The 14,730-nt window shown below is 52.3% G+C and overlaps 1 protein-coding gene across 2 annotated transcripts; it reads left to right on the top strand.

Moving 5' to 3' along the window:
• The first annotated feature begins 1,100 nt into the window (after positions 1 to 1,100).
• On the top strand, positions 1,101 to 14,488 carry IL17RE (interleukin 17 receptor E). Of its 2 annotated transcripts, XM_033131596.1 has the most exons (18): positions 1,101 to 1,223; positions 2,510 to 2,625; positions 3,342 to 3,516; positions 3,872 to 3,887; positions 4,684 to 4,806; positions 5,661 to 5,758; positions 6,010 to 6,169; positions 6,265 to 6,404; positions 7,267 to 7,335; positions 8,189 to 8,255; positions 9,220 to 9,395; positions 9,480 to 9,527; positions 9,610 to 9,655; positions 9,822 to 9,970; positions 11,665 to 11,733; positions 12,202 to 12,253; positions 12,329 to 12,427; positions 12,892 to 14,487. In XM_033131596.1, the coding sequence occupies exons 2-18, from the start codon at positions 2,531 to 2,533 to the stop codon at positions 13,416 to 13,418; spliced, it is 2,109 nt and encodes a 702-aa protein (XP_032987487.1). In that variant the 5' UTR covers positions 1,101 to 1,223; positions 2,510 to 2,530; the 3' UTR covers positions 13,419 to 14,487. The 2 variants fall into 2 exon arrangements, with proteins under 2 accessions (XP_032987487.1, XP_032987485.1); XM_033131594.1 differs by lacking the exon at positions 1,101 to 1,223 and having other exon boundaries at positions 2,324 to 2,625; positions 12,329 to 12,439; positions 12,892 to 14,488.
• The last annotated feature ends 242 nt before the right edge of the window (positions 14,489 to 14,730 follow it).

Genomic DNA, 14,730 nt, shown 5'->3' with positions numbered 1-14,730 from the left:
TTAGATCAACCCGCCTATTTCACAGGATTGTTTTGAAGATCAAATGAGGTGAAGTATTGTGGAAGTGCTTTGTGAACTATGTAACCCTGTATAAATTTTGAGGAATGGTTATCATTCCCTGATATTTACAGAACTAGAGAGTAGGCGATGGAGGGACCCTTAGAAAGCATTCAATCACTGAGAAAGGCAGTGTGGTGTCAGGGAATGAACAGTTTCGGATGTAAGACCAACTTCAGTTGGAATTCTAGCCAGCGATTTTACTACCTTTTGCTTTGAGCAAAATACTTTGGCCTCTGTTTTTAGTCTGACACATGGGGATCATAGTAGCTACCTCCCAGTGTTGTGAGGGTTAAATAAAGTAAATGAACAGTCCAGCACCTAGTAGGTACTTAATATCTACCACAATCGCTTCCCGTGATGAGCAGTGTTGGCTTCCCCCTCCCAGATTGGGAGTTCCACCTTCTCTTAGGCATAAATTCTTGCCTCAGAATTCTGGAGGTGGATCCCTTCTGGAAGAGCAGACGTGAGGAAGGGATACTTGTAAACTCTTAGTGCACATTGGTCTAATTGGGTGGCCCTTCCTGCCCAGGGCGCACTAACAGGCACAATTGCCCCAACAGACCTTAGGAATCGACAATTACAGGAAGAGCCTGCAGAGGCTGCTGCGTGGTCTGACCAGAGTCTATGCGTGGGTCAAGCTCTGTCAAGAAAAACAGCTGCCCAAGGTCTCCCACCATGTCCTCTGTACCTGAGCACGTGCAGGGACCTGTCAAGACCTCCTGAGCTCCTGGCTTGGTCCCCAGGTAAAGGTATTGGAGTATGGAGCGTAGTTTAGCTCATTCAGGCAAACCCAAGGCGAGACAGGCCTCAGCCACCCACCTTCCATCAGGACAGGGCCTCGGTGCTGAAGGCCTACCTACCACACACCTGTTGCTTTTACTCCACTTGGCCACCTCCTATTCCAGCTACAGAGTTACTCCTCCCTTGTTGACACTTGCCAAACAATTCCTACTCTTCTGGAAGTCTGACCACTGATAAACTATTATAAAGAGCTGCTTTCCTTTGTTCTTTCCAGCGATTCTAGTTTCTTCCTCCACAGTGTTAACCCAACAACATCGCACTGCTAATGCTGGTACTTCTGTGGACTCAGGGCCTGGAAACCTGACATCCCACAGCTCTCCTAAGCAGTGTGTCCTGGCAGCAAGAGCCTGAAAGCCCTGGTGGTGAGTCCCAGCTCTTCATTGTCGTGTTTGGACAAGTTACTAAATCTTCCCAGTGTTGCCTAGTGTGTAAAATGTTTTAATAAGACTGACCTCAAGGATACTAGCACTAACAAGCTGAGATGGTGTTGGCAGAGCACAGGGACCAGAGCCTCAGAGTAGTGTAGCAAATGTTGATCTGATCCCCTCCCCTTTGCCAGGGTGTGCTGGAATTCACTCGCTGTGCTTTCTGCCTTAAATCCTTTCTGAAACAGGCTCTACAATAAATAAGTAAACAAGCAAGACAAATACAACGCAGACCTCATTTTCTCTCTTCTTCTCTCTTTCTTGTCTTTGTTCCTTTTCCTTTCTTTGTGCTCCTTTCTTTCCCCTTCTATTTTTTCTTTTGTGTGTCTGTATGTGTCTCCATTTATTTTTCTGCTTCTCCTACCATACCTTAGCCATGGTCAGGGAGAAATGAATCAAATATTTTTACTGTGAGAGATCAGAAGATAATAAAGGGTCAAAAAAGAAGTATTCTAGAACAGAACCAAGTTTCTCACGTCATATTCTCAGCGTTGGAAAATGCATTATCTATGTCGATCTAAACTACTGTGGGTTAGGCAACAATTTTTTGGGGGAAGACTCCCTAACGGATCTTTAGAATGGCCAGACCACCCTTTTCTTCCTTCACATCTTCCTTCACATTTGTTTGCAGTGATGGGCTCCAAGACCAAAAGACAGAACGGTGTTAGGCAGACCCTTTGGGGTTCCCAGGAGCAGAGGGAGATGGAGCAGTTCGAGGAGAGACCGTAAGAGAATTGAACTGTGAGAGGCTGGCAGGAGTACAACTCCCTAAGCTAGAGACCGTGACTTTGACCAAATCATGTTCCTTGCTCCTTACTTCTCTTTATGAAATGAAAATAATTCCCACCTGTCTTACAAGGTGATCAGGAGAATCAAATACCAAAGTGCTTTGTGAAATGTGAAACAGGTAAACTGATACTTGGATGAAGTGTATCATAATGTACGTTTATTCAATTGCACAGCCCCTGTTTCATGACATCCACCCCGAGGCATTGATGGAGCACAATAAGAAAGGCCCTTTTCTCAAAACGAACTCACAAGCTAGATGGTAGTTTTAGGATAATGGGTAGGATGGGATCTTCCGACAGTGGACCTCAAGACTTTGAAACTAGAATTAGCCGAAAGAAGGCTACTGAACCGTGCAGAGGGTCTATAACAATTTCAAGATGCCTTAACCTGCTAGGTGTGACCCCAACTTTCTTTCCACTGTATGTGTCACCAAGGTGAGGGCTGAAGCAGCTCAAATGCTCCATGAGCAGGAGGAAGCTGTGGGATGTTGGGGAGGGTCCCCACAAAGACTGGAGCATCGTCAGCACCATCGGAAACCACAGGAAACCAGGTCAGTGCGTGGGGCCCACTCCCTTAGCTCCCGGGCTCTGCTGTGAGCTCTGGGGCTTCCTGAGCAGACTCTGCTGATTAGCGGATCCTTGAAGCCGGAGGCCCCTTTGGCATGGAGCCCTTTGCCCAGAAAAGCTGGAACTAGTCAATGGCTGGAGAGACAGCTGGACTGCAGTCCTGACAGTGAGCCAGGTGGGGAGCCAGGATGCATATGGGGCAGGGGAGGCTTTTGTGTGTCCTATAGTGCTTTCTTGTTCTGCCCAACTCGAAATGGTCCCTCAATCCCCTCTGTCTCTGGCACCCAGTGCAGAGTAGTGCTTAATAGCTCTGTTAATTCTTTAAGTGAGGGGATGAAGCATGTGTTCCAGGGAGATCCAAGTCCAAGAGCATCTTAATGGGCGGGTCAGATCCAGAGGGTGTTGCAGGAAGAGGAGGGGTTAAGAAAGGGGTGCAGCCCACCTTACCCCTAAACCCTGTGCTGGCCTTTTTCCTGTTATTTCTCTGCCCGAGCAGAAGGCAGTTAGGGCGAGTAGGGTTTTCTGGGGGGCAAGCATCCTGAAGTACCTTTGCCTGGAGGAGAAGGAATGTGGCCTGGCCTGCTGGTTAGGATTCAGGAGGAGCTTTGGGGCTGGGCAGGGCAGGGCAGGCTGAGGCGAGGGCTCCTGCTGGCACTGCACTCCCTGCTGCTGTAAAGAAAGACTTGCTGCCCACCTTCAGGCTGTGCAGCCATGTTCTGGGCGCCCTGACTAGACGGAAGCCCATGGGGAGCCCCACGCTGGCAGCCCTGCTCCTGTCTCTCCGCCTGCTGCTCATAGGCCTCTCTGCCTCCGCTGGGATTGGCTGCCCCTGTCTGCCCTGCTGGAACACCCGCTGTCTGCTGGCCTCCCACATGGTAAGGTGCCGCTTGCTGCTGGTTGGGGACAGCTGCTGGCACAGGCCAGCAAAGCTCCCCACTCTCCTGTCTGTCCTTTCCTACCCGCCCAAGTCCCTGTGCTCTCGTGGCAGCCTCACTGTGAGCTCTTCCACAGTCTCCAAGGAGCAGCCAAGGTCCTGGTGGGCTCAGGGCCCGGGTGAGGGGGAGCTGGGGAGGAAGGAGCCACAGTGGATGGGCTACTAGCGTCCAGGCCTTGGAATTAGGTGATTTTAGAGGCAGAGATCCCAGGGAGAGCGCTCTTTATGGAAATCCCCACTAATTCTAGTTCTCTCCTTTCCCCCCCCCCCCCCCCCACTGGGCCCTGCACCTTCAGGATGACAGTTTTGCTGGTGAGTCTCGTTCCCTGCCCTGCTCTTCTTCCCCACATCCCTTTGTTCCAGAAGCATGTGTCCAGGGGAGATCCAAGTCCAAGAGCAGCTTAATGGGCTGGGGAGCAAGCCTTCCATTGTAATTCTTGGTTCCCAGCCTGGGAAGTAGCATAGTATCAAGGAATCAGGACAAGACTGGATTTGCATCACAATTGTACCACTTACTCCATGTGTGGCTGCAGGCAGTGCACTTAACCCCTCTGATCTTCAGTTTCCAAAGGGTCTGTCAGTGCAGTAAAAATGATTGTATAATGAAGACCATCTCCCCTGAGCTGTGGGGAGCATTAAATTAGAGACACGTGTAAATCTCCAGGCACTCCTCCTTACCTGTCAGTGTGGAGATGAAGTAGATTGTTCTGTCCATTACACAGTTAGGGAAACTCAAGCCTAAAGGTTGAACAACTTGACTGTGGTGTCCCATGTTCTAGAGGGAGACACAGAAGCCAGAGATCCTGATTCCTTGCTCTCTGCCCACAGAGGAAGTTGCTGAGTAGCTGTTGCCTGTCTGAGAAGGACCATCACATCTTTGTCCCCTCCCCAGACAGCTCCCACATGACATATTTTCCCACACATTATCTTACTTGATCTTGAAAATAGCTCTACTTTATGAATGAGGAAGCTGAGGCTCAGTAAGGTCCATACCCTGCCCAAGGTCACATGGGCAGGATGGAAGTGGCTCAGCCTCAAGTCCAACTTGTCTGAGGCAGGAGGGACCTCCTTGGACCCTACCACTTGATTTCCTTTTCATCTTTCGCAGGAAGGTCTGCCCATATTCCTTGCCATACCCGGTTTGCCCTCCCCAGCTCCCCAAAGCCTTGGTGTGCTCGGCTCTGGCACTGCCCCTACTGTGTGTGCCTGCAGCTGGCGTCAGTTCCTTCAGGTATGAGAAACAGCCCTTTGGCCCTCTCAGTGGATTTGTGAATGAGGGAAATTTTGGTAGTGGTGGGGTGCGGGGCCCCAGGCTGAGGCAAGTGGGACTTATTATACTAGAACTCATCTTTGTCCCATTGTCAACCTCAACAGAGACTTGGGGCATCCTAAAATAGCACACTGTGGCTGCTCTTAGTGAGTTCATTTGTATCATTTTGTGAAGGTGTTTCTCTTCTCATCTGGCACCAATTCTTGGAATTAAAATGTTTTAGTTCTATGAATTTACTATTATTACCTTCTGTTTGTAAAGTAAGATTGTTCTTAGTTAATGCTGTATTTTCATTGCCTAGCTCAGTGCCCGATACATACTAAATGCCCATACACTGCTTAAGAATTGGCAGTTTGTAATTTTTCAGTTATAAATAATGCGACAATGAACATCTTCATATATATGTATATATATTTATATATATTTCTTAAGTAGAGGAAGATATATATATGTGTGTGTGTGTGTATATATATATATATATATACAATCAAAAAAGGATTACTTAAGTACCAAAAAGATATATATATATATACACACATACACACACACACATATAAAAAGATATATGTATACACACATATATATACATACATATGTATATATGTATGTATATATATGTGTGTATACATATATCTTTTTGGTACTTAAGAAATTAATCCTTTTTTGATTGTATCTTAACTTTCAGGAGAAAAGAGGCTTGATATCATTACCCCCCTTGATCTAAAATGACTTACAGTCCAACATTGGGCACATCTCCAGGTAGGGGAGGGGCACTGAAGGGCTGATATGAAATATGTCCTTCCTTTCCTGCGCAGGCCCTCAGCGGGACAGATTCCACCGCCTGGTGCAGAAGTCCAGAAAGTCTTACACGTTCCAGTTCTGTAGGAGACACACGAGGCCAGCGTCTGCTCAGGTACTTTCCAGTTCCAGCCCTAGCCTACACCCCAGCCCTTTGCTTTCTGTCGTCTCATTTTGTTCTCCAGCCACATGAAAGAGATGGAAAATGTGGAGATGAAGTAGACTGTTCTGTCCATTACACAGTTAGGGAAACTGAGGCCTAAAGGTCGAGCAACTTGACTTGTGGTGTCCCATGTTCCAGAGGGAGACACAGAAGCCAGAGATCCTGATTCCTGGCCTAAGGCCAACCTTGCTCTCTGCCCACAGAGGAAGCTGCTGAGTAGCTGTTGCCTGTCTGAGAAGGGCCATCACATATCCGTCCCCTCCCCAGACAGCTCCCACAAGGGGCAACGCTCTAAAAGGACCCAACCATCAGATCCATGGGCAGTGGAAGAGCTCCCAAGACAGGGCTCACAAAAGCACAAAGGTAGGCATGGGGTGTGACTGGAGATGGGCACAGACAAGTCGTAGGACCCTCGCTAAGGGCAAGACACAAGACCACCAAGCCCCCTTTCTCCCCAGGGCCGGAGTTCTCCTTCGACTTGCTGCCTGAGGCACGTGCTATTCGCGTGAGCGTTCCCCCAGGCCATGAGGTCAGCGTGCGTCTTTGTCACCAGTGGGCACTAGAGTGCGAAGACCTGAGCAGTCCCTTTGATGTCCAGGTATGGAGTGCCATTGCCCTGTAAAAAGCCGGATCGCTCAGTGCTGGAGGAAAACAGCCTACCCCTTATACATACAGGGAGCCTGAGGTAGAGAGGGAAGATAATTCTCCAGCACCCACAAGTCTGAAGTGTCGAGCATGAAGACCTCTTTGGACTAGACAGAAAACACAGGGGGTAGAGGGAAGGAAGGGGCCCACGGAGATCTGGAGCAACCATGATTAGCAGAGAAATGAATATGGTATTTACCCGCAACGAGAAGCCCACCAGTGAGATTCAAGTTGCATTCATTAAGAAGTTATTTCAGTTCCTTCAAGAAGTTGTTCTCCCTGAGAAAATAACAGTGGTCACATCTGTCCTGGTACCCTTCCATTGCCCTCCCTTTGTTGCTGCCCCTCAGAGATTGAGATGTCCCCATTTTCCCAGCCCAGACTGACACCCACCTCAGAGTCCCTTGTGAACAGCTGGCACCATTTGCAGGGACTGATGCCGCACCCCTGCGGCCCTCAGCTCTCTTCATTTATAGAATGGTGATGACGCCTCCCGACATCACTGTGATGCTGGCATTTAATTATTTCTTTAGCACCCAGCACCCTACCTGGCATACAGTGGGGCTCATTAAATATATGTTCCTTTCCCTGACTCCTCCCTCCCCCACTCCATACATTAAGACACCGAGAGAAAATGGTCAGAGTATAGAGCAGAGACCCTTTAAGAGGAAATTTTTCGATGAAAGAATTTAGTCTCATACAAGAGGAAAAATAGGGTGTTGGCCAAGGTCCCAGCTTCCTCCTGCCCTGGGCTAGGGTGCCTGTGCTCTTTCTCAGGTATCTCTTCTTCTCTCCCTTTGCTGCTTTGTCAACAGAAAATTGTGTCTTGGGGCCACACTGTCGACCTGCCTTATGAATTCCTTCTACCATGTCTATGCATAGAGGTAAGCAGAGAAGAGGGTGTGGATCGTCCATGGCCCCATTCCGTGGGCCCCAGATAGTGCCATTGGTCAGACACATTTTCAGGAAGTCACGTTTTAAAAGGACCCGGTGTTAATGGGTGCTTGGAAAGACTGGTGCCAGCTTGACTGTGAGCCACATGCTGGGTCAGAGATGGCAGTGTCCTGCTGAACATGGGACATTTTTGAGGGTAATTCCAACCTCAGCTCCACCCAGACCTAGCTTGCATTGGTCCAGACCTGGCCGTGGCCTACAGAGGCAGAATAGACAGCTGCCCTCACTGTGGGTTCTGATCAGTCATGGTAGGGGCACGTAGCCATTGCTAGGTTCCATATGGTCTGCAAAGCCATGTCCCCACTAGTCCTTCATTGCAGTCCTCCTCTTCCTAATTCCGAAGGTCTAGCATTAAGACTTACGTGGCCTAGACAGAAAAGGCAGGGGGCCTTATCTCCCAGGGGGAAACTAAAGGGAGGATACAAGCAAAGACCTGCCACCGGGTGTTTGGGCAACCCAGAGGGAGGAGCCCAGGTAGGGCACTAGACGCCTTGGGAACCACCGAGAATGGAGGCCAGGGAAGCCAAAAGTGGAGGAATGTGGTCTCACAGTCTGCCTCTTTCTGGAGATAGGTTCTCCTTTCCAGGGAGAAAGAGACTCAGCCCCTCACTTCTGTTCTCACTACCAGACCCTGGTGTTCCTCCCCTAGACTCAAGCACCACTACTCACACCCCACACTGCTCCCCGCCTCAGTGCCCTGCTGGCTCAGGAGTGAGTTCCAGGTCTGAGCGATAGAGGAAAAGCCCTTCCACTACCTTCCCTGCCTGCTCCCTGTCCCCCCAGGCATCCTACCTGCAAGAGGACACCGTGAGGCGCAAAAAATGTCCCTTCCAGAGCTGGCCGGAAGCCTGTGAGTGCTGCTCATATGCACTCTTGTGCATGCACAGCCCCTCTCTGTCTCTTACACACGCACACACATGCACCTACTTCACACTTGTGTTGGAGAAAGCCCCAGAAGGCATGCAGGTACTTTCCCTGGACTCCGTGGGGGAAAAGGGCTACAATGTCTGCAGGTCAGCCTGCCAATAAATCAGAGTATTGAACACAGTACTAGGCACTGTGGGAGCTTGAGAAATATTAGACGTAGGAGGTCGTGTCCTGAGGATGGACCAGAGGAGCTGGGCTCACTCACATCCCAGCTCTGCCGCTTACTTTCCTCTGAGCCTCAGTTTTCTCACCTGTAAAATAATGACACTCACCCTGCCTTACTTTGCAACTGTTTATGAGGCCTGAATCCAATATGATATGTCAAAGTGGTTGCTGACGTCTAAAGTATTGTACGTATATTTTTGTCCCCAAGATGAAGAGACAGGACGCTCAAACATGACAAGTGAATAGCACAAAGCAGCCTGCATTCCAGGGCAGGGTTGCACGTAAGGACGGCTGTGCAGCATGAACTCAGGAAAGGGAGAAGCCAAGTGCAGGCTGCCATGAGCAAGAGCAGGTCTCTTAAAGGAGGTGACACCTGAGCTGCACTCAGAAAATGAGCAGGATTTCGACAGGAGAGAAGAGAAAGGGAGGGCATTCCTGGTTCTGAGAGGAACCTAAGCAAAGATACGAAGATTTCAAGTTTGGGGAGCAACAAAGAGCTAGCCAGAATGGTGCAGGAAGGAGAGGAGATCTCTAAATAGAAACGGTAATAAAGGAGCCCTGGAGAAGGCATGCTCATTTTGGGGGTTCCTAGCAGGCCAGTAACTGCTGGGAGCCTTCACAAATATGGTCTCTGGATGCCCTGGGGATGGGGGTGGCAAAATGAGGGCAAAGCGGGGCTCAGGCCTCCCCAGGCCTCACTCTCTGGCCCTGCTGCTGCCCAGATGGCTCGGACTTCTGGAAGTCAGTGCACTTTACTGACCACAGCCAGCACAGTCAGATGGTCATGGCCCTGACACTCCGCTGCCCACTGAAGCTGGAGGCCTCCCTCTGCCAGAGGCAGGGCTGGCACACCCTCTGCGAAGACCTCCCCAATGCCACAGCTCAGGAGTCAGACGGGGTGAGACAGGCCTCCCCAGGACCGGAGTGGGCAGGGCTGGGGCCCAGGGCCCTGCTCCTGACTGACCCCCTTCTCCCACCACAGTGGTACGTTTTGGAGAAAGTGGACTTGCACCCCCAGCTCTGCTTCAAGGTACAGACGTGGGCAAGAGGGGGTGGGTAGGGATGTGCGTGCTGCCTGCAGCTTGCTGACCTGCCATTCTTGGATTTCTCAGTTCTCTTTTAGAAACAGCAGCCACGTTGAATGTCCCCACCAGACTGGTGAGCCAATAAGTGACCCCAGCTGGGAACCCCTCCCACGATTTCGCCCTCACCCAACTGTGACCAAGCCAAACTCTCACCCCAACTTTCTGTCAACTGCCGCCCAGCTCTTATCACCTCCCGAAACAGGGTCTCTCACATGACACCCTTTTCCCCACCCCGGCAGCCCCATCCTGGAATGTGAGCATGGACACCCAGGCCCAGCAGCTGATCCTTCACTTCTTCACGAGGATGCACGCCACATTCAGTGCTGCCTGGAGCCCCCCAGGCTTGGGGCAGGACAGCTGGGCGCCCCCAGTGTACAGCATCAGCCAGGTAGGACCTGGCCCCCCACTAGGTCTAGTGCTCAGAGCACAGCAGGTGGCGGCAGGCAAATCCCTGACTTACTGGTTATTTATTTACTTGATCCGCCTTTGTTCAGCTGGCTCCTCTGGCAGGGTCTTCCCTTTCCGTTTCTGAACTTACAGAGATAAACAGGCAAAAGACTTGCCCTTCCATATCCAGCCGTTCTCTTGCCCCCTCAAACGGCTGCCACATTTTATACTGATGCTCTCCCCAACCCAGCTGCCCTCTACCACCGTGCTTTTGCCTGCTTCCACCAGGCAGCTGGCAGAGGTTCTCGAACTATCTCCCAACCTAAAATCTTGGGAGACGAGAGCCCCTGGAAGCTGCAGTGCTCTTTGCAGAGTACTGTAAACTACTGACAGATTTAACTCTATTATGTGAACTAAGAACAGTTTGACTAGCAGACTCTCTTCTGTGTATCTGATATAAAAACCACAAATATATCTGCAAAACCACAGCCCCAGGCAGACTAAGCATGACTAGCTCTTCCCAGTTCTTTCTCAACTGCTCACTTGCAGCTTGCTCATTTGTTTTGTATTCTCTGAGGGCTCCCAAGCAGAGAGGTGGTAGCAAATGCCCAAGATTTAAGACCAAGTCATGCTGGAGATTTAAGACAAAGTTGTGGGAAAACCTGAAGTGGAGAGAAGTCCATGGACTCATTTGTTTCTCTGAGCTGGGAAAAGACCACCTTCACTGAGTTCAGCCATGATTTGAGAGCCACTGCCTCAGCACTTGCTTACAGCTGACTGGAGAATGGGATTGGGGACAGGGTGGGGTACGGGTTAGAAGGTGTTCCCAAAGGATGGAGATTCTGATCAGCCCCCTACCCAGAACTCAGAACGTAGGGCGCAGCCACATCCTGCAGGTAGGCAGGTGGCAATCAATCCTGTCCCGTTCAGTATGCATTTGTCGAGTGCCTATTCTATGCCTACCCTGTCTCTGGCCCTGGGAGATACAAGAAAAGTATATAACTGAGTCTCTGCCTCTGGGAGTCCACAGTGTAATATAGCTACTACGACTAGACGAATACACACTGTCCTGTCTGTTATAAAAATGTTCACCTGCATATTCCCATGTGACGCTCTCAATAATCCAGAAAACTAGGGTCATTACCCTTCACAGACAAATGAAGAAAGTGAGGCTCAGGCCGGGAGGTCACCTATTTCCATGCAAAGACCACACAGCTAGGAACTACCAAGGCAACCGTTAAGCCTGACTTTGTTAACTGGGGTCTCCTGAGTCTACAACTTACGTTCTTTCCAATGGATAAGCTGCTCTTTCAGGTGTGCGGGACAGGAGGGGGACAGCATATCATGAGCCTCCCTGTTCTGTGCGCTGCTGGAGGACCGAGACGACATCTGTGCCCGCCTTTTTTCCTCAGGGCTTGGCGTAGAGTCGGTACCCGGAATATGTCTGTTGACAAGTGCCTGACTGCATGACCATTGTGTATTTTTGCAGCAATTCTGATCTGGGAATGATCAGTGGGATCTGGGAATGAAATCAGGGAAGGCTTCTTGGAGGGGTGGCACTTGGCATTAAGCCTGGGGAGAATTTGGGGGAGGGTGGGTGGTGGAAAGGAGGAACAGCATGGGCAAAGGCTCAGAAGCTGGACAGAGCCAGATTTGCCTCCGTGGGAACAGTCATTTTGTTCTTTATTCCGACAGACGCAGGGCTCAAGCCCCGTGACACTAGACCTCATCATTCCCTTCCTGCGGCCTGGGGGCTGTGTTCTGGTAAGGAATCCTGCCCTCCCTCCCTCTGCACACACTGCGCTAGTATCCACCCCTCAGGTGGCACACTGGGCAAATCCAGTCTGCAAAAATGTTTGCTTTGGCCAGCATGGTGTTTGAAATTGGAATTTGTTGCCACCATTTAAGTATCGGGAAATGTCATATTTTAAAAAGCCGACTTCTGGATTTTCTTGACAAATCAGAAAACCTGGTATTCTGTGTCCACATGTAGGCCTGGTGACAATGGCTGGAGCTTAGCAGAGTCTGGTTACTTCAGCCAGGGCCTGCCCTCCAGGTCCCCGTGGGTGCACACCCTGGCCAGCTTTGAGTTTCCTTTTGAGTCTGTGACTCATGACCTGTTCTGGGCTGGAGGCATTCACTGTAGCCTCCTCTCCATCCCCAAGCCTCATTCATCTTCCCCTGGAGGAAGTGCTGTCCTGGCTCACGGGTGGCGGTGCTCTGTGCCCTCAGGTGTGGAGGTCAGATGTCCGCTTTGCCTGGAAGCACCTCCTGTGTCCGGATGGTGAGTTCTTGCTGCAGTGGTAGGAGGGTAGCAGTGGTATGAGGCGCCGGCCTGTCCTCATCCCGTTGGACTCAGTCTCTCATAGACGCCTGGGACTCCTGGTCCTGGCCCTGCTGGCCCTCACCACCCTGCTGGGGATTGTCCTGCTCCTCACCTGCCGGCGCTTGCTGTCAGGTATAGTCACTCGTAAGTGACCTGGGGATGTAGACCTTCCCAGCTCCTAGGCTAGTTGCCCCCACCCTTCACCTTCCCCAAGAGCCATGTCCCTGCTGCTGCATCCAGCTCTTTGCTACCCAAAGAGGTGAACCTCAGGTTCCCTAGTGGGCAGGAATGGTTAAGACAGGGCAAAGTTCCCATTGTACCAAGTCTCTGCTGGGCAAGCAGTAGGTGGAGCAGAAATGCAGCCTGCGCGGCACCTGCCAAGCCTGGCGCCCTGGCCCTTTTCCCTTCTGGGGCACCTTTATCTAATTAGCCCCAAGGCTCCCTACAGACTAAAGCTGCCCTGGGCACCCACCCCCAGCGCAGATAAGGAAGGGGGGGGGAGAGGGGCATCCTATGATGTAGCCCCGAGGCCGGGGAGGAGAAGGCTGGGCTGTCCCTTAGCCCCCACCCTGTTCATCCGTGGCTCCTGCCCGCAGGCCCGGGCCGAGCGCGGCCGGTGCTGCTCCTGCACGCCGCCGACTCAGAGGCGCAGCGGCGCCTGGTGGGGGCGCTGGCTGAACTGCTGCGGATCGCATTGGGCGGCGGACGCGATGTGATCGTGGACCTATGGGAGGGGACGCGCGTTGCACGCGTGGGCCCGCTGCCGTGGCTCTGGGCGGCACGGGCGCGCGTGGTGCGGGAGCGGGGCACGGTGCTACTGCTGTGGAGCCGCGCGGGCCCCGGCACCGCGCCTCTGCGCACTCTGCTCCGCGCCGCCCCGCGCCCGCTGCTGCTGCTTGCTTACTTCAGTCGCCTCTGCGTCAAGGGTGACATCCCACCGTCGCTGCGCGCCCTGCCGCGCTACCGTCTGTTGCGCGACCTGCCTCGCTTGCTGCGGGCGCTGGACGCGGGGCCTTCCATCGAAGCTACTGGCTGGGGCCGCCTCAGCCCCCCGCCGTGCCTACGGGGTCGCCTGGAGCTGTGTCGCCGTCTGGAACTCGAGGCAGCCAAACTTGCCCACTAAGGCTGAGCAGAGCTCCTCCGCAAGGCAGATGTCTCAGCAGCAGGAGTAGGGGCACTGGCTGGCCCCCAGAAGGAGGCTTCTACCGTGGAATCCTCGGGGTGTCTCCTGAAGACTACTGCCCGCAAAGCCTTATTCCCTGCCTCCCAGGCGAGGGGCAGAGCAGCCGACTCACTCCCAGCCCTTCTGCACGTGTGTCCGGCTTCCTCGTGATGCTTCCTGGCCTCTCAGAGGGAGGGAGTCTGTCTTTACTGAGAACTCTTCTGACCCCAGTACTGATGAGAGGAGGGAGATTTTCCCACTTCCTTTCTCCAAAATTCCAGAAAGTACTGTGCACATGCTCCAGTCCAGGCTGAAGAGATTGGGACAGGGTTGGGGCAGGCAGGAGCTATGGCAGTTCTGAAGGGGGGAGGCTCCAGGGAAGTGGGAGAAAAAGCCCCTTAGGGGCCAGGGATCCCACTTTCTCAGACCCAGGCCTTGCCCAATGGGGAAGGAGGGAGACTGTGGACCTAGAAGAAAAGGATTTGGGAGAATGGCCACAGCAAAGGTGGGACAATGGAGACCAAGATGGAGAAAGATGAATAAAGGAGAATATGATGGATAAACTAAGAAACACAAGTGCTTCTCTAGTGTGGCCAGGATGCTGAGTTGGGGGAAGGGTCAGCACGACCCTGCCTGGGGGTTATTATCCATCAGCTGGTGGCCCAAATCCTCCATGTCCACACCCACACCCCGTCTGTCACGGAATGCCACGGGAAAGGCAAAGGAGAATCTGGAAATCTTGATCCTCACGGTGATTCTACAGGTTCAAAAAAGTGGTGTGTGTCCATCAGCACAGCCAGCCCACGGCAAAAGCACAGATGAGACCCCTGTCTGGCTGGCTCTGGGTCCTGGGTTCTTCCTCCCACCCCCACCACACTTGAGTATACGAAGTGGTGAAAAGACTTATCCCTGCCTTTAGAGCTCCTGACCCACAAACGGTCACTGAGGCCCAGGGAGTCTGTGTGATGGCACCTGGGGTGCCCAGTAAGAGGGGACCCAGTGGGCACCAAGATCCCAGGATCATGTGGGAAGCAAGAATGCCCCAGGATTGCCCAGTCCCTCCTTAGGGACTTTCAGGGTGAGTAAGTGCTTCCTTACTCAGCCATGAGTCTGCTGCTGCCCTCTCCAGGGGCCCTCCCAGCTAGGTGTCAGCAGGGGAGGAGGAGGAAAGGCGGGAAAGAAGGAGGGGAGGCCACCACCCCAGTCCAAGGCTGCTGGCTTCCAGGCCTGGTATTGGTGGGAGGGCCAAGGTGGGGCGGGAACAGCCAGCTGC

Source organism: Rhinolophus ferrumequinum, chromosome 17 (genome assembly GCF_004115265.2).
Source record: "Rhinolophus ferrumequinum isolate MPI-CBG mRhiFer1 chromosome 17, mRhiFer1_v1.p, whole genome shotgun sequence".
Taxonomy (NCBI): Eukaryota; Metazoa; Chordata; class Mammalia; order Chiroptera; family Rhinolophidae; genus Rhinolophus; species Rhinolophus ferrumequinum.
Note: the sequence above shows the minus strand (reverse complement) of the source record. Positions and strands in the feature narration are given on the sequence as shown.

Bases quoted from the DNA above. Each gene is read 5' to 3' on its own strand.
- IL17RE (XM_033131594.1), top strand. From the start codon at position 2,531: ATGCTCCATGAGCAGGAGGAAGCTGTGGGATGTTGGGGAGGGTCCCCA. The intron at 2,626-3,341 runs GTCAGTGCGTGG...GCCCACCTTCAG, and splicing joins CGGAAACCACAGGAAACCAG to GCTGTGCAGCCATGTTCTGG. The intron at 6,170-6,264 runs GTAGGCATGGGG...CTTTCTCCCCAG, and splicing joins GGGCTCACAAAAGCACAAAG to GGCCGGAGTTCTCCTTCGAC.